The sequence below is a fragment of the Lissotriton helveticus genome, chromosome 3_1, assembly GCF_964261635.1.
Source record: "Lissotriton helveticus chromosome 3_1, aLisHel1.1, whole genome shotgun sequence".
Taxonomy (NCBI): Eukaryota; Metazoa; Chordata; class Amphibia; order Caudata; family Salamandridae; genus Lissotriton; species Lissotriton helveticus.
In genome coordinates this window covers 187,664,634-187,684,335 of record NC_136061.1, presented here as the reverse complement: position 1 = coordinate 187,684,335, position 19,702 = coordinate 187,664,634, and the positions used below count along the sequence as shown (strand labels likewise).

Here is a 19,702-nt window from a genome sequence, read left to right as displayed (position 1 = left end):
ATTTTAACTAGCAACGATTTTAGTCATACATTTTTAGGATTTGTATTGTACAGTTACGCCGACAATCATTTCTTGTTTTGTGATACAATAATATGCTCCAGGTGCATTGCTTGAATATGTTCTTACCAACCATCTATGTAGCAACTGATTTCTTGTATTACTTTAACTTTTAACTCTTTGCACATATGTTATTCAATGCTTTTATGATCCAAATTATCGAAATAAAGCAAATGAAATGAAAGGAAGACGGTCTGGGCCTACTCGAAGTCCCAGTGTCAATTGAGAGTGGTCCGAGAGGCCTCTGGGCAATATCAGGTGTTGGAAACTATGTGTATATGGCTAGAAGGTACAAAAAGATAATCAAGCCAAGAGAATGATCCATGGACATGGGAGTAGCATGTAATGCCTTGTTCAGTCGGATGGAGTGCCCTCCAGACATCTACCCATTCCATCACATCAACTAGGGGCTCCAGGCACGATTCACGCCCCTCCCCATCACTCCGGTCGTGCACCATCTAGTGTGGTTAGGGTGCATAATGTTGTTCCAATAGCCACCAAGTACCGCTAATCCTGCAGGTAAATTTGCCCAGATATCCATCACCCGCTCCACCAGGGCTTGGGTAAGGTGCGAGGGAGGGGGGGGGGGGGCACACACTGCCCAGGATTACCGGCTCCCCATGTATTGTTTCTGTCACAGAGACGTATCTACCTTGTGTGTCTACCCATGACAGCTGGAGTTAAAAAGGAACTCTGCGATGGAGAAGCATGGACACACCCAGTGATCCCCTAGTGAACCCTGGGTGAAATGTTTGGACATAGCCGAATCAAGACAGACATGGAGTTTTGGAGCCTAGGAGATGTGTTTCTTGTAGTAGCAGTATGTCTGCCCCTAAACATTTAGCCTGCCAGAGTACCGCCATTTACTTCACCTTGTCTGGGATTCCCAGAACATATCAGCTCGTAATTTGGAGCCTACCCCGTGGAATACTGGTATCTACATCAGCCACGTGGGAGGGTGAATGGCACTGGAGGGACAATTCCTGAACACAGTTGCTGCATGGGGAGCACTTATATCGCACACTGGTAAAAGAACACAAATAACAATGAAACCTTCCCAAACTCCCCCCACCTGCATACCTCAAAACCGTTGATGCATCTTTTGCGGAAGGAACACCGCCGCAATCCCAATGGAGCTCGGCGGCGAAGTAGGTCCAATGGATGCCGGTAAACCACCCCATTAACATAGAGTCTTTCTGGAGGGAACGGAGTGTATCTCTCCAGCTGTGTACCCCATCGAAGATGCCTTCATACTATCTGTTCGGGTAGAGAAGTGTAATTTGCCTCGGTTCAAGCAGCCAGGGACACGACACCACAGTGTACATTTATATTTCAAACTTGTGGGGCTCCTGTTCGGTCTTTGCTGCGAGCCCTGGACTGCCAGACAACCTCGATCAATGGCAGTGTTTCTCTTTAGGCTTGGACGATTGCTGAAGTAGATCACTAGAAGAGGAGTCTGAATTAAAGTGAGGTGGCTTATGGAGCTTCATACATATCTGTTCGTCTGTCGAAGCAAAAACCTCCTCTGGGTGTCAAAAAAGAGTGTGAGGGAGTCAGACAACTTGGAGGTGGGCCAGGAACAGGAGCGCATAGGATATCTTGAGGTCTCAAAGGCGAGCCTTCGCCACCCCGAAGGATTAACGTCACTACTGAACCAGTCTGGTATAGTCTGAAAATACCAGGACGTGCTGGGATTCAAAGGAGAGAGATTCTTGCAGTCTGGCATGTTTAAGGATATTGTCTCGGTCATGCAAATTATGGACCCTAGCAATAATGGGCCGAGGCTTAGCGTCTGGAAGGGGCTTCCTCACCAGGGTGCGGTGTGCCCGCTCCATTATGAAGCAGGGGGAAAAGTCCCAGATGGAATCCAGTCTACAATTCACTTAGCAAGAAACATTTCTATGTCGTCGCCCTCGCAGTCCTCTGGAAAGCCCATGCAGTGGAGGTTATCCCTGTGGGCACGTCCCACAGCATCTTCAATGCATGTTGTAAGACCTCTCGTAAGAGTCTTGAGGGTATCTACTTTATTTTCTATTGTAGTAACCACATCTTTCATGCTAGATGCAGTGAGTGAGTTATGGCTGCTAGTAGTATAGCGTTGTCAGGAGCTGCGCCCGCCTGTACCCCAGGGTCCACGGCCGGGGATCCGGCCCCATGTAGCAGTATATTGTGTTCTGTTTGTAGGTGGAGGTTGTTGGTATGTCACACTCATTAGTGCAGGGGTCGCAGTCATGGGTATCCCTGCCCAGTCAGACAGCAGTCTATTTATGCCGCCGTAAATCCCGCAGCTGGAAGAGCAGGATATATTTGGATGTCCCAGCTAGAGGGGACTACGTTCCTTCGTGAATATAAGGTGGGAGGGAGGAGAAAAAGCTTCAGTCCCCAAGGCAAGAGGTTCAGGTTGGGGGGCTCCCAGCTCACTAGCCACACCGGGGCCTAGCCTGACCTCGTTCCGGGCTGGTGCGCACCGCCACCCCCTTGCGGGCGCCTCAACCTGTCCACAGACCTATTTTATCAATATACGTACACCTATGCAACTGCTATACCAAACCATGATACTATACATTATGGACTGAAGGCATTTTGAAGATAATGAACACTTTGTCTATCTCTAACAAATCCTGCTACCTCCCAAGAACGCCTCCCTGAAGTATTTTATTCTTTTTCACCGTTATTGTTCATTCATGCCAGAAATGATAAATACACTCATGTGTAACCAAACATTCGCATTAGTCACCTTAAGGAACATACGTATTATGTTATTATTACCTAATATGTATCACTAATTCAAATGTTGTCCTCCACATACTATGTGAAGAAATGCGTGGACGTTTTACCTATCTACACCACTACATATTAATATGCAGTCTGATCTGACAAATTATACTCCATTTTCCTTCCTCATACTTTTTTATTTTGATGCATTTTTTTACTACAGGCTTTTAACTTTTGTTTGTGGACACCTGAGGTGAGCCAAGACGCAGGGTCATGGGAATTGTGCTTCTCTGCCTTACTTTAAAAAAAACCAAAAAAGACAAAACACTCAATTTGGGCAGTACTTGTAGTCGACCCGCAAACAGCAACAAAACGATACACATACTAAGGATGAGAAGAGTAGACTACAGCAAGACCTTTTCCTTGAGATGGCCAGGATGTACCTATTTTCCACAGCCCCATTTTTCTACTTAACCCATAGAGGTATTTTGTGGCCTCAGCCTCGTGCCATGGGGTCATCCATGCAAGCATAAAATAGCTTTTGATAGATGATCTTAACACCTTTTTCTGAAAAGCTCCACTTTTAGTGTACCCCATTAAAAGATTTTGCAACATATTGTCACCATCACGTTATCATACGACTCAAAGGAAGAGTGCCTGTTACGACAGACGTCTGGTAAATATTAGTCTTCAGGTATTATGTTCCTCACTATTGAAATGCTACGAATTTAACCACTGTTATGGCGTCATGCGTTCAAATATACATGTTATGATTAGTCATTTCCTTCTGTTCCCAGAGTGAGCTGCCAAAAAGATTTTCAGGACAGCCAGCATGTGTATAAATGATTATCATTTAGATTAATTTAGCATAAATGTAGTTCATATGGAAATTCTCCAAGTGTGGCATAGTTCTATTCCTCCAAGACCAACGATAAGTACTCATGCTCAAAGGGGCATGGTTAAAAAAAATATATGTTTTGATTAAAAATAGTGGAAAACTCCAGTAGCATATATATAAATTTCAGTTTATCGTAGCAAAATACGGCTGCCCGAAATTAGGGCTGAGGGTAAGTTGAAACAATACAGCCTTATTCTGGCACAGGATTTGTTGCTGTAATGTATGGCCACAGTGCATGCCTGAGTTGTAGGTAACCATACATTTTCTATGGGAGAAGACTAATTTCTCCAGTATTACTGCAAAGGATTTCATGTATATGGATGTTACCACTGCCCCCTTAATTGGAAAGTCCTGTCAACTCCTTATCCACAGCGGAATTTCCTTTGTCAGTAACTTTGCCCAATCAGAGCAAGCCTAGAGGCTGGGGGATTGCTTGGTGGTGGGCACCCATTAAATAGGAAGTGTAATAGTGATTTCTTATTTTGCGAAAACGTTTACAGCTGTATTTGCAATTTGCGAATGTAGTCGCAAATTGTGAACAAATAACTCGAAGCAAATGATAACACCACAACCAGGAAGTAATGCAGCACATGCTCCATGCAGCTTAGGACAACCAACTGGAGAGGAGAGCTTGTTTACAATCCACAGCAATCCCCTCTAATCCTGCAGAATCATTGTGAATTATGGACAGCACAAATCCACCAAGGGAAGAAGGTGCAAGTAAGAGGTGGCGCAAGTTCAGTGGCAAAGAGCTGGATCTCCTGAAGAGATTTGTATACATGTTTTGCTATATAATTATTTTAATAATTTAAAAAAAATATATATATATATGTGTTTTTTTTTAAATGGGGGGCGGGGAGTAACAGATACACAACAATTCATCCACCAGGAATTATCCCAGCATACTCCAGTGAATGTTTAACAAGACACTCAAAGAATACAACGATATGTTAGACAAAAGCAGTTCCATGTTGATTTGAGACTTTATTTCCAAACTCTCATTAAGGAACTTCTTAAATATGCATGCCAATAAAAACACTGCAGGTGAGGTTTTAGTCTCAACCAACTCAACAACATTTAAAAAAAAGTATAAATTAATGTTGTAATGCATTATAAGAAAGCTATAATGCATTAAGGGAAAGCATTAATGATGGTTTCCCATCTATTCAGAGCAATATGGAAATAAGGAACATTCAAGATAGGCTGTGCTTGCCTTATTTTCCACCACAATAAACAATGACAAGGTGCAAAGACGTAGACATTGCCAACTGAGAGGACATATTGATGCATTTAGTCATTCGATAAACAGTCTTGCTAATGCTACTTCTGTAAAGTTCAGACACACCGTTAATTTACATGTAAAAATGGGTCATAACAGTGGTGACGTTGCATGTGGGTTGGTGCAAGTCACCAATGTCCTTGCAGTTTTACAAACTTAACAAGTAGCTCCAAGTGATATAACACCAGCCCCAGAAAGTAAGGATGCTTCAAACTAAAGCAACATATCAGTACAGGATGTATAAGTGTGCAACACAAAAGAAGCAGAAGTGATGACACAAACTGCTCATAAGCAATCTGGCATGAGATAGACAGTAAAGCATGCAAATGCCAGTAAACATTTTTTTAAAGTATTTCATTATTAATGTTACAATGTGCCATAAGATTTTAAAGTTTTTTTTAAATTGTTGCATTGTTTAATTACATACCTGATTTGCAATTGTAAATTTAATATATTTCCTACTCCGCGACCTAACAGAATTCATAGTAAATAAAGATTTTGAAGCATTATTCTGGCCTCCTACTTTTTACGTCATTATGTTGATATTAAATATGATTACTAAAATATTATATCTGTTATGTACTCTAGTTTTATTAAAAAGTATTTCATTGTATTTACAAAAATAATAAACATAATTACATTTATAAAAACAAATCAGAAACAAATGTAAGCATTCATTTGAATATTTAAAATGTATTTGACTTTTATAACATGAATATAATGGCAAAAGTTCCAGGTTGATGTTGACGTGAAGTACATAAATTCTACAAGCAAAGCTCATATTAAGTTCTGTAACACAAGGCCTGGTAAAATGCCCTCTGAATTCAAACACATCACCAAAGCATTGCATTATATACCATATATAGACTTTTCCTTGTCAATGAATTATGTCAAATTGCACTGCTATCCTAAAATCGTTTCAAAGTAAGTGAAATTGCACTGCTCCCTTTCAAACAAGTTTTATTCCATGAAAATCTTTTGAGATCAGGAAGGGAAAGACAATGGATTTGGTATGCTCCGAAGGGAAGCAGAAACAAGGATTCATTATCCTGTAATCCAAGGTGAGTATGTATATGGTGTGTAGTTTTCCAAACAGAGACCTTCTTTGATATTTTTTACAAGATGCAATGGAGTGAACTACACTATGTGGGCTGTTGGGAGACTATCTACAAGATAGCCTTCAAAATGCATCATCTGTATCGACAAAACCCAACTTATAAGAAACATTTAACCAAATGGGAAAACATTACATATGCAATGTAAAGCACACCTTTATTATCAAATGTAAAGTACCCATTGAGAGTACAGAAAGACACTATACAGAATTGTGACATTTTCAGTGTCAGTTTACAGTAACTGAAAGACATTAACATGCCTAGTAAACTCTCAAACTTGGACAAACCAATTGTGTTCAATACAAACACAGAAGCAATCATGCTTACTTACGTTTAGGAAACTCAATAAAGAAGTGGATGTAGAGGTTCTCAAAGTCGTATTCCTGTGCGGAAACTGAGGGAACACATGGAAATTAGGAGGAATTATTGCTAAGAAATAATATTCATTAGAGGCCACAAAGTGAATAGTCAGGGAGAAACGAGAGGGTTGTGAGGATGAGTCACAGAGGAGCCAAGGGCAGCGAGGAACAGCCATATTATTGAGAAGACATAGGAGCACTGTGGAATAGTCACAAAGAGGGAAGAGGTATGAAGCTGAAGATTAAATGAAACGAAAACAGTTCCAAAGAGTTCTCATGTGAAGTTAATGAATGCCCTAAGAAATAGTGAAAAATATGAGAGGGTGCAATAAGGAGGACTATCAAGGGCTCTGGAGCACGAGGAGGAATCTAAAAGAGAAGACAAGGACTTTTAGGCCAAATCACTGAAGTCTATGATGGGGCATGGAGGACATAAAGGGTTAGTGAAGAAAAGAAGAGATGAGGAGAGAAGAAAGGAGCGTCTGGGAGAGCAGGCAGAGAGGAGGCGTCATTGAGGACAGGAGCAGTCACTATGAATATCCACAATGAGAATACAGCAATGGTGAGCATTCACTGAGAGGAGATAAGGAGTCACGGAGAGGAGACCGGAGTCTTAATAGTAAATGAAAGAAGAAAAAGCAGCTTCTATGAGCCATTCAACAGGAAGAGGCTCCAAGGAAGATCTTCCTATAAATCAATACCCAAGAACTCTTTACAGACACATAGTAATACAGAAAGGAAATACAATGATGCAATTCAAACACAGAGGTGTAATTTTGACCCACAGGTTTCACACATCTATTATTATTATTATTTTATTTTGCCATTTGTAAAGCGCTCTGCAACCCTACGGGCATCCTGGCGCTGGGTACCTAGGCTGAAAAGTACTGTGCGGTAGATAGGGGACAAGGACTCGAGATCTAAAGATTTGAGTTTTTCGGGAAGAGCCATGTTTTTACCTTTTTCCGAAAGGGCAATAGATCACTTGTTTTTCTGATGTCAATAGGTAGGCTATTCCATAATTGAGCTGCCGCTTTACTAAAAGCTCTACCGCCAAGGGTTGTTTTTTTAATCCTGGGTACATTAACAAGATTTAAGGAAGAGGATCGAAGAGATCGGGTGGGTTTATACCAGTTAAGTTTGTTTTGGAGTGGTTGGGGGCCTAGTCCATGCACTGCTCTAAAGACAATGCAAAGGGATTTAAAAAGGATCCTCTGATGAATGGGCAGCCAATGTAGGTCAGCCAGGGCAAGGGTAGTAGATGATCTTCGTTCTCGAGACAGTGCCAGCTTTGCTGCAGCCGCCTGGACACTTTGAAGCCTGGAAATGAGATATATAGGAGATTCCAATAAGAGTGCGTTACAGTAATCCAGGCGGCTGAGGATGGTACTCCTGACTATGGTGGCTCTAACCTGTAAAGGCAGGAGGGGCAGCAGCTTGCGGAGTCCTCGCATAAGGGCAAGGCAGCTACTGACCTGTTTGTTGACATTGGTTTCAAGGCTCAGCCTGTTATTAAATGTGACTCCAAGATTCCTAACTGAGTTCACTGGTACTGGAGAGTTCCCCAGCTCAGGAGGCCAGAAGTCTATGGGTAAGCCCTTGGGTATTCCTCCTATCGTGCAGTGTAGTATTTCCGTTTTGTCACTGTTGAACTGCAGTGAATTCTGATTGAGCCAAAGCGTCATTTCCAACATACAGGCATGAAAGGTCTCAAGGGAGTCAGCACGAGCACCATCAAGGGAGATCATCAACTGCGTGTCGTCTGCGTAATTGGTTACGCTGACGCCATGGGTTTTGATGATGCTTATCAGGGGTTGCATATATATATTAAAAAGTATAGGGCTAACGGCTGACCCCTGTGGGACCCCGTGTGGGACTTTGACAAATTTTGACTGAAATGGAGGGATGGCTACCGCTTGCCACCTGTCTCTCAGGTAGGAGCGGAGCCAATCCAGCGCGATTCCCCCAACTCCAATGTTCCTCAATCTTGTCAGCAGGATGTCATGACTTACCGTATCGAATGCGGCGGACAGGTCCAGCAAAATTAGGGTTGCTGAATTTCCCCTGTCCGTCTGCATTCGTAGGTCGTCCAGTCATCTACTAAACATGAAATAGAATTACAGCATAGGGGCAGCATCCAGGATTCAAACATATCACATTTCATATGAATAAAAAGTAAATAAAAAGCAAATGTAATAATTTAGACACTTACCTACCTCGCCATTTATAAGAAGGCGCAGGGTGCCAGGCTGGGGCTGTAGGAGAAAGAGATAGCATGAACAGAATGCATAGACTATCACTCCATCATACTTTGACACACCAACATGTATTCCTCCTTCGCCAGCCACAGCAACACATCCAGTCACTGAACAAACTGGCTTCTCTGAGGCTAATGAAATGGCGTAGGAACACTAGCTCAAGGGAAGCAAAAAGGGATCGGACAGTAGCGATAGATGATAAGGTGGAGTAAAATAAAATAGGAGTGGTAGCTATTAAGGAGCTAAAGGAAATGAAATCTTAAATTAAGTGACAGTTGAAGAACATTGGCTTTAAGGAACAGTGAATCTTTTTTGGAGTAGAGTTTGTCAGGGTACGTAAAGGAACATTGAAACGTTGCTAGCCATGGTGAGGCTGTGAGGAATATTTTTTTTATAAATCTTTTTATTGTTATAAAAAACGGAAAAACAATAAGAGCGTATCAAGTGCAATGCGGTCCAACACATACAAGGAATCTAACAATTGAAAGATCGCAATATCGGCAGTCGTTAAAGCAGGACACTGAGATTCTAACACACGTTTGACGAATCAGGATTATAAAACAAGCGAAGTTATCCAATATCAATGTGCGCAACCCACAGGTCCTCCCACCCACAAAATCAGGATATCAAAGATCATTGCGCCCCTCGATACTAAGATCATAAACAGGATAAGGTACAGACATTTGTATGCGTAAAAACGGACTAATCAAAATAATAGAGCTCGCATCGGCACCTTAATACTAAGAACAGAGTCAGGATATACAAGAAATAAAGAAATAAAATAAAATAAAAAACGCAATGTGCGCAACACCCCACCCCCCACCCTGCACCCCTGCATGTAGCTTACGCCAATCCCCAACTAGCAGTGTGCCTGTCGCCCCAACTAATCTACAAATACTAAAAGAAGTATGTGGAGGAGGGGCTTCGTACAGGCTCCCGGCCTCTCCCCACCCCGCCAGTTCTAAGCCTCCCCTTATTACGGATACATTATCATTTCACTATCAAGCATTACTCGCCTACACTGCCTCCCGGTATCAACATTACAAAGTGAATCCCGCACTTCCACCATTTAAATAAAAGTCTTAAAACGATAGGTCGTTCTCAGCCTTGACCCGTTCGATCAGTTACACAAATGTTATTAAACCGGACAGCCGCCATCCGCCATCTTGAAAACTTCGAGAGAACAGTAGCGAGCGGTAACAGCTGGGCTTTCTCAGTCGGATTGTCAATGGGTCCCATCAGTGTCGATAAGAACCACGGATGTTAGAACAAATGATCCATCCGAGCAGCACAATCATAGGACTTGGGGAAAAAAAAAAAAAAAAACCCTCAATGTTCTGGCCTATAGTTACCAGTTCAAAAGTAGCCAAAATCTCCTTTTGTGTTGGTTGCCTCCTCTATCCAGATCTAGTTTGGACATCTGTAACATCGCTGCTCGCCAATCTGTATAGAGAGGAGGAGTCTTATCTTTCCAGCGTTTACAAATTTCTCTTCTGGCTAATAAACAACTATAAAAGACCAGCTTTTTACTTATACCTTCAATCCCAGGTATAATACCAAAGAAAACTAACGTGGGGCAGGGACTAACTTGTAGATCGATTGCTAGTGAAAGGGAAGCACAGATTTCATTCCAAAAAGATGTTATATAGGGACACTCGAAGAACATGTGTGTATCTGATGCTGCTACTAAACCACATCTGGGGCATACGACCTGAGCATTATTGGAGAACTTTGATAAGCGTAGTGGAGAGTAATACGCTCTATGTTCTTTTGATCCCTTTTATTTTTGCTTTACATACCCTATATATGCGACTCTGGCTATAAAATGGGTTGTACATAGCAGTTAACCAACCCTGTCGGTACCATTGGATGAGGACAAAATTGGGAGGCGTGGCATTGTGGGATACGCTCTTAGGTACCATTTAAATCCCCCCCAGTTTATCTGGGCCAGTGCCTCAGTCATCTTCAATACTTCTTCGTCACTACATGGTTACCAAGGGCGAATATGAGGACAAAAAAAAAAAAAAAAAAAAAAGAACCACGGATGTTGTTTAAAGTCCAGATGCACTGAGTTCGGAAAGAGAGAAAGGGCCACCTTGTCGAACCACTCCGGAGTCGTCGCATGAGTCATCCGATACATCGCCTGGTGCGATTTGCCCTCGGTCGACAACAATAGTGTGAGCACTGACATAACCGGCACCTCCAATACCCGGGCCTTAGCTAATGTGCAATCCAGGGTCTCCCGCATCGCTCGTTTTATGGAAACGTTGGCTGCCATTAGTCCGGGTAGTGTGGATGTCGTTACTTCCGCAGTGGCATGGAATAGAACGAAAGCTATGTCAGTATGTCCCAGTCCAAAAGCCACGGCATCCAATTTGTGCTCCAAGTCTTGGGCTTTCCAGGTCAGAGAGAGATGAAGACCCTCGATCGCCGTCATTATAGCCCCAAGCGTAGGTTCAACCCTGGCCAGCACTAGTTGGTCCCCCTCGACATGGAAATTCTGGTCCGGTCTCGGAGATCCCTTAGATAGGATATGTCGTCCCAGGTCATCCGTTCGAATTTTCCCAGACCTCTCGGAGGATCGGGTCCGATTTGCACAAAGGTCAATATTGAGCGCCATTTCGCACGTTTCGTTCACAGTCCACCCCTGGGCCCTCGGGATAGACCAGTGGAATTAGAAGCAAAGACACACGTTCCAACCCCTCTGCATGCAAGGATATTGCGGAGCTGTCTTCAGGATATGCCCGGAACCATCGGGTCGCAGTTTAGACGGCACCAAGCCGAATATATTCCGGGCTTTGACAACCAATTATTCAGCTCGCAGCCGTAGTGTCATTGAGTTGCCCCATTTCGGCGCTAATCCATACGGATCTTTGATGTTAAGATCGGACAAAATATGCTTCCATTCCGGTGGACCGGCTCCTCCCGAACTCTTATGGCCGATGTTGTTCAACTAGAAGCCGGCTGCACTCCCACTCGAGGCCCCGGCTTCAATGCTGATGTAGGCCGCAAACTTCAAGGCGACGTTTCTCCATTATCGAAGCAGGTGGAACTTTCGGGTTCACTCGGTGTAGCGTTATTTCATTTCATCTACCCGGGAGAGTTCATAGGCACAGGATAACCGGCAGGATCTTGTAGCAGGATGAGGAGGTCTGCAGAGCCGGGAGCCTAAGCGGCCATCTTCGTCGCCAGCTTGGCTCCTTCCCCCTCTGTGAGGAATAATGAGGAACTGCTGGCTCTTTGGGGATTTAGAGGAAACCGGTAGCTAATGGCAAATGCCATAGTACTGATGTGCTTGGGAAATTGGGAACTTCAATTTTTGAACGGACATTATATTGGTGGACTAAAAGCAATATGTGGATGGATGGTGCTACAACAAAACATTTTTTGATTGTGGGTTCCCTACAGAATAATGCCTTTCTGCTAGTATTACATCTGTAATATGAGTATTCTATTAGAAATTCTCTTGATATCAATTTTCCCGAATCACTGTGCCTTCGTACTTGACCAACCGAGTTATACATTATAAAGGTTGAGTGTATACTAAAAAAAATTTTAACTGCCAAAAATAAATAGACTATTAAAAAACATTTTCCTAGAAAAGTTCTAACTTGTACTTAATTCCACGATCAAGCATTTTCTCTATACATGCAACAAATGCAGCTTGAATAATAACTTAATCTGATCTAACAATAGATGGAACAGGATCTTGAGCATACATGGAAATATTTACCAGGTTGAAATTTAGATGGATATTTTTGATTGGATGTTCTTTTGCAGTTTACATTTTGAGTATTTATTTTGTAGTCAACATTTTACGTTTGAAATTGTTACATGGATCCAAAGAAAGAGTCTTGATGCACTTTACTCAACAAATGGGACCAGCTCCAAGTACCATTATCTCTAGGGAATTGCATTTTCAAGGCCCAGAGAATAGGTCTGTATTCTCTCATCAGAAACATACACATAATCAGAAAAACAGCCTTAAGAATCAAGAGTCCTGATGGGTCCCGCCAAATGGTGACTCATTAAAAAAACAACTGCCACAGTACTGCCCAAGATACATTTACCCACATGTAGGGACAGGTCTAAGAGGCCCACATGAAGTCTTTTCAAACGTCCTAATAAGTAGAACATAAATAATGAGAGTCGAAGGAGATCCTGCTAATCTGGCCTCTCATAGTGTAGGCTTGATTGACAAATATCAGTCTAGAGGGATCAAATGCTGTCTATGAACTGAGAGGGAAACATCATAAATAGGGCCAAATTATTAGTGGCCAGATAACAACGGTCTGGTAACATCGCACAAATTACTGCCAAGACCAGCTGGCATTACCATACCATACCATTACAAAGTTCTGGCTTGGAATAGAGAATAACATGCAAACCTCAATCAGGGAATTGTTAAGCGTGCTACTCACCCGTGAGGGTCTTAAGGTGCTGGGGAGTGGGAAGGGGTGCAAGCAGCGCTCCGTTCAGTCGAAGAGCCAGGTCTTGAGTGTCTTCCTGAAGATGTTCAGAGAGGGGGCGCGTCTATTGTTGATCGGGAGCTCGTTCCAGGTCTTGGCTGCGATGTAGGAGAAAGCCCTTCTGCCCGTTCTGGCTCTGCGGATGTGTCGGGTTTTGGTGAGGGCGAGGTCGGCGGATTGGAGGTTTCTCTAGGGTGCGTGGAAGGCGATTCTCTCATTGAGGTATTGGGGTCCAGTGTTGTGGAGGCATTTGAAGGCGTGGTTGAGTATCTTGAAGGTTACTCTCTTTTGGACGGGGAGCCAGCGGAGATTTCGCAGGTGTTGGTGAGGGTGAGGATGAGCTGGGTATCATCGGCGTAGGAGACTATGTTGAATCTGTGCTGTCTGACGATGACAGCGAGGGGGGCCATGTAGATGTTGAAGAGCATAGGGCTGAGTGCCGATCCTTGAGGCACTCCGCAGTTGATCTCTGTGGGTTTGGAGAAGAAGGATGGCAACCTGATTCTCTGGGTCCTGCCAGTGAGGAAGGAGCAGAGTCATTTGTGGGCGGTTCCCCGAATGCCAGCGTCGTGGAGTCTGTCGGTGAGTGTGTGGTGGGAGACGGTGTCAATGGCTGAAGAAGTAGAGTATGATCAAGGCCGCTGTGTGGCCTTGGTCGAGGAGGGTGAGGATGTTGTCTGTGGCGGCGAGTAGGGTGGTTTCGGTGCTATGGTTGCTTCAGAATAAGAATTTAGTTAGTTGGGCGTTGACGGTCTTCTCTGTGACTTTGGCCGCGAAAGGAAGGAGGGAGATGGGTCGGTAGTTCTTGAGGTCCGAAGGGTCTGCCGAGGGCTTCTTGAGCAGGGGCTTAACTTCTGCGCGTTGCCGGTTGTCGGGGAAGGTGCCAGAATCAAAGGTGGTGTTGATGGTGCGTCGTAGTTCTGGTGCGATGGCGACATCTCTGTGGAAGATGTGCGTGGCTGCCATTATATAGTGAAGCGGGAGGGAAGCTCAGCTGGGAGCGGGCGGTAAGGGGGAGGGGCCACTGGGGAGCAGCGGCAGGAAAGAGGGCGATGGGAGAAACCCCTGCTAGCCACCTACCAACGACAGCGGCACAACAGTGAAGCTGCTGTAGGAGAGGGCAGGTCCATGACCACACCTTTATCGGATTATTTTCCCCACTTACCTAGCCTCTTTCTGAGAGTATATTTTATCTACTTTTAAGATGTGGATATGTGCTTGGAAATAACATTTTGGCTGAAAATGGGCATACCAACCCACTTGTAATGGGAACCACAGTGCGACAAGAGAAGAGGGCACATGGAAACAAAAAAAAAGGAATTTGAGGGGCTCTGGTAGGAATCTTTTCAAGTGCATGTGAGCCTCTGAGCTCTAATTTCGTACATAAGAAGTATAATGAAACAACAGCAAAATTACCCCAAGGGCTGGCTATCCTCTAGATTAAGGATCCACAATCTTTTGTAGGAAATTATCAACAACCAAACTACAACCAAATTCATTCTGGCAAAATGATTGGAAAATGAATGATAAACTGGTAATACAAACAAAGGCATTTTAATGATGTAATTTAAGTTTTCCTAATTAGAATGATAATAAATGCAATGATCTAATCACATGGAAAATCTTTCTCTATTTAACCGAACCACAGTTCATGTCAAGTTACAATTGCTTTTAAAACCAATTAATTAGTTATTTACATGGGTTTTGAAGGCTATTCTCACAGAATATTTGGGAAATTTACTAGGAAATAGTACATTTCTAAGGACACTGGTCAAAACATGGTAGGATTTAAAGACCATCTCCTTAAATGGGACAGTAGCATTGAGGTTTTCTCAGAGGATGTATTTAATGAACTTCAATTGAGGGGAAGCTAACTAAAAAGTGGATTTATTCTTCATAGCCATATGGTACTTTCAAAAAGGTTACTAGTGATCATGTTAAAAGGTTTTTGATACGTAAGTAGTTGAAGAGATATTCCAGAAATGTATACTTAGCCTACATTGCACCATTTAGCACCTTTCACTTGTTTCAACAAGCATTGGCATAGCCAATAGGTCTCGCCTATGGGACCTTATAAGTGTTTAGCCACGCAATAGTTGATGTGGTTGCACCAAGGATATTGTGCTGCATAACTAAATACTTAGAAGGTCCCAAAAGCGAGACCTATTGGGCATGCCAATGCTTGTTCTTAATGAAACGTGCGATGTCCTTACCTTTTAATAATATGCATATTGTTTCAACTATGTGACTTGTGCATATAAGCGTATATGTTGCATCGAAAAGATTTCCATCTGTGCAGATTGTTATTTGAAAAGATTAGTAATCTAATCAATATTAAGAAATGTTGTATATGGGCAGGGATCAAAGCTAATTAATACCGTCGTTATTGGCATCATTGGTTCTTACCTTTACACTTCTGTATTTTCAAGGAGCTCTGCGCTGCCTGTTTTTTTGTTTTTTTAATACTGGCCATGAATGCATACTACGCTCACTGAGAAAAAAGTCCATTATTGCGGAATGATACAAAAAGCAAAAAAAATGACTGTCTTTCTCAGTGTGCGCATACCTTTGAGTTGCATGTATACATAACAACATCTACACTGCAACAATGATTTTTAAAAAATGCATATTTTCTTCTCAAACATTACATAAACAATTCAATACACTGGTCAACCGAATTACTTCACAGCGCGACAGTTAGTTTGTCTCACAACAAGGGACGTTAGCCTAATTGGGCATTGCTTCAATGCCATAGCGCCGTTCCTGAGTGAATAGCTCGATCGGGGGAGGCGAGGAGGAGTATTTTCAAAGGTGTTAGACCTTAATCTGGAGGCCATAGCTCCGGAAAACAGTGTGCCGCCTGCCCAGGGGAATTAATTAGAAAGTGTGAGTATAGAGTTTTTCAAGTGTGGAAAGGAAGAGCGAAATGAAAGCAATAACACTGTAATGCCTCTTCCGAAGGCTGGGAGGCATATATTTATTATTCAAGGGATTGTGAGCAGGAACGTTTGTATCTGGTGTGCAGTGGCCCTCTCTAAGCAGTCTGCTTGGATTCGTTCATTGATTGTAACAAGCATTGGCCGCGCAACTTGGCCAGGAGTTGTGTGTGTGGAAAACAAAAACGCCGAGTGGTGCGCGCGTCTTTCTGGCCTGTAAGAACGCCACAGGACTGTCACAAAATGTTACACGGACAGAACATTAACATAATTACTGCTGGTTGCGGCATTGCACGGTGTTAAAGGTGGCAACATACCCATTAAGTACTGTCCAAGTTAAAAAGGGGGCAAGAAATCCCTACTCAGTCCCATGCCGAAAACTCACCAATGTGACAATAGCGTCCTGAAAATTGCTCCGCGTCCCTCGATAAATGCGGCCTTAAACAAGCATGGAATCGGACTTTAAATAATGGACTGCACATGCGCAGAACGTCTCAAAAGTGATTATGAATGCACGTAAGGATCACATGCGGCTAATACTGAGCGATCTTAGTGTGGTGCATGTCACACAAAAGAGGGGAAAGATTCATGAAAAGAAGCAATGTGATATGCATATTCCGTAGCTACCTTCAAACAAATAACAAAAAACATATGCAAAAAAAGGATATATCCACCAATTCAGATATTAACATGCAGTGTGTTGTTAGCAAATATTAAATTGTGATATGTACACATTGCCGAACAGAAAAGGAATTCCACATTGTGATGATAATTATAAATGTAATATCCTGTATATATGAAACCGAGTAATGGAATAATGCCGAAATCGCCGTGTTGATAAAGCTACTGCTAACACCAACCGAGAATAAGGGATTGGTCACTACAGTAGATAGCGAGTTGCGAGAGTGTTTGCTGCAAAAGAAGAAAATACTATCCACACCTATAATGAAGCCGTCTTGATGCACATACAGATTCAAGCACAACCAAGACCCTCAAAGATTTGTGACCCATGGAATTAAGAGAACAATAACCCCTCATATCATGATGGCCAGTGATATAAATAGTTAACCTAAAAGGGTGCCTACTACTAGAAACGCATGCACAACATGCACATAAGTGATCATGATCCAGCAAGCCATGACAAGATTGAAACTAAGTGCCGCCTATTATGGGGAGGAGGATGCAGTACAAATGCCCGATGTGTGAATAAGCAATTTACATATTACCAAACTATCATGCTGGGCCTATTTGCGCAATTATCTAGCATGAAAATAGAAACAATATTAGGCCATTGTCATTGGCCGCGCGACCCGACTGGGAGTTGTGTGTGTGAAGAAAAAAAAAACACGAGTGGTGCACGCGTGCGCACGCGCGACGTGGAAAAGTGTTGTGCACGTCGCACGCGCCTGTGCGCGTTCTAGCAAGCTGATCACCCGCAAAGTAGCACTTCTCAAAGCAGCTACTAAATGTCTCGGCCAGACCAACGCATGCGCTGGATCAGGCCGAGACCTAAAAATTACCCCTTTGCAATTTCCCATCCAGGGTTAGCATGCTATCCAAATTAAATTATAGACCCCAGAATGAGAAATGCTAAGGAACTCTCCTTCACTGCGGGATAAGTGATCTGACTTGATGAGGACCCAAAACCAATCAGACTATTAATAAAATCATTTCTTTGAATGCAAAAAACAAATAGCATTGGCAGAAAAATCTTTCATTTAGACATCATTTTACGGTTTTGCTTGCAATCTACCCACAGTGAACCACTGTTCTAGATCATATTTACCTAAGTCCGTTTTGTAATATCACTACATTGAGAAAGTGCCTACTACCCAACGGCTAGAGGGCTAGGGGTTTTCCTTACACCACTTTTATTCAATCTTCTTATTGGCGATCTAAATTCCAAATTTCTAGCTATCACTGGATTGAACCCCAAAATCAGCAGCATCAATATGTAGGAGTTTTTTACATGTATGATAAGCTCATTTTAATTCATACACCCTTCAGACAACAACGCCAACTAATTTGCTGGAAAGCGTATTGTTTCAGGAAAAGATTGAGACTGACCCATGAAAACGCAAGGTAAAGATAACATGATTAAGTAGTAAAAAATATACTTGGTATTACATGAGTTTGCTATTCAAGATAGTCTAGAAAAATAATTATCTTGGCTTGTTGACTAAAGATTGGTTAGAAACGAAGGTTTTTGAATGGCTAGGTAGTCCATGGCTCAGTCATGGAGTGGCTGCATAAATATAGTGGATCACTGGGAAACCGGGTGTAGCTTAGTTCCAGTGACACAGTGTGTACGGGACCTACATCTGGGTATACCCACCCCAAATAGTGCAACATACTACACTATATAAAAAGTGATGTATGGAAAGCTTGAATTAATCTCAGATGATTACTCGGGCTGCATTGCAGTCCATTATACTTTGTACACCATGCCTCCTCAGTTTGGACCCAGCTATATTCAAATAGGGTCTTTTGAGAAGGCACACGGTGGACCTCTTTGAATAACAGCATAAAAGACTGAGTTTAATTTAATCAACTCCTTAAGAAAACTATCCAAATGTGATTTTATAATGTTGGTGTATATTAGGCATGTGTCACTTGAATGTTCTTAATTGGTAGAGAATTGCTGGTATTACATCACCTCCTGGTTACCTACTCGCTATTGTTATTTCTAAGATCTTCTTAAATTACTTGTGCGTCATACATGTGTGCGCCACCTTTAATGAGGCAAAATATTTTTGCATTGCTTTAATTAAGTTAAATCTATGAACTTATCCTATTTTATTAAATGTTTGTAATAACAATATGTTAGAGTATATGTATGCCAGTATTTAAGCCTGGATAAAACTATTCATCACATCAAAAATAAAACTGTGGCCACAATTTCCTCTATTTGGCGTTGGTGGAGTAATTCCTTGTAAAGGGTTGTAACATATGTAAGTAAATGGCACAGAACTAGCATCTACAATTAAAGACATGGCGGTGCAGGGAACACAGTTTAAAACTAAAGGCATTTGATCCCACTAAATTGGACTCTGGCACAATGTGGGATAGTTCTTAAACAGAAAACGAAACAATGAATATGGAACTAAAACTTAACAACTGACCCCGTACCAACATAATGAGTCACAATAAAAGCAAGTAACATTGCAGTGAAGAGGACAGAAGCATAGAAAAACCACTTCATGAACAATTATCCATCCCTCCTAGTTCTCTTCCTAGTAGAAAAGAATGATAGTGTGGAGAAGAAGCTGCCCTTACCTCCTCGCAGCGTCGTCCGAGCGCAGGGGTCCTGTCCCCCGCGCCCGGTCACATAACCTCCCGGTCACCCAGGACTCCTTCTCTCTTTCTCCCCCTGCAGGAACCGACATCGACAACAGAGCCCGGAGGACCAGAAACAATCGCCCGCGACCCCGGAAGTGATGACCCGGAAACGGCCGCCTCTGACCCCGGAAGTGATGGTACGGACAACAAGCCGGAAGGTAGAAAAACCCTCGGAAGAGAAGGAGAGGCGTTCGAAGCAGCCGACTCGTGGCAGGAGACAGCGGGAAGCGAAGAACCACCGACAGTGAGCAGAGCAGCACGGCAAGACCGAAGCGAG

General features: G+C 42.8%; 1 protein-coding gene across 2 annotated transcripts in view; it reads right to left on the bottom strand.

Annotated features, from left to right (window-relative positions):
* MKS1 (MKS transition zone complex subunit 1) overlaps positions 1-19,702 on the bottom strand; it is a 389,790-nt gene that overhangs the window by 86,824 nt on the left and 283,264 nt on the right. For both annotated transcript variants that reach the window (XM_078679578.1, XM_078679577.1), the window contains exons 10-11: positions 8,636-8,678; positions 6,396-6,458 (exon numbers count right to left, since the gene is read on the bottom strand). In XM_078679578.1, the coding sequence (XP_078535704.1) occupies positions 6,396-6,458; positions 8,636-8,678 (106 nt within the window). The remainder of the gene's footprint in view (positions 1-6,395; positions 6,459-8,635; positions 8,679-19,702) is intronic.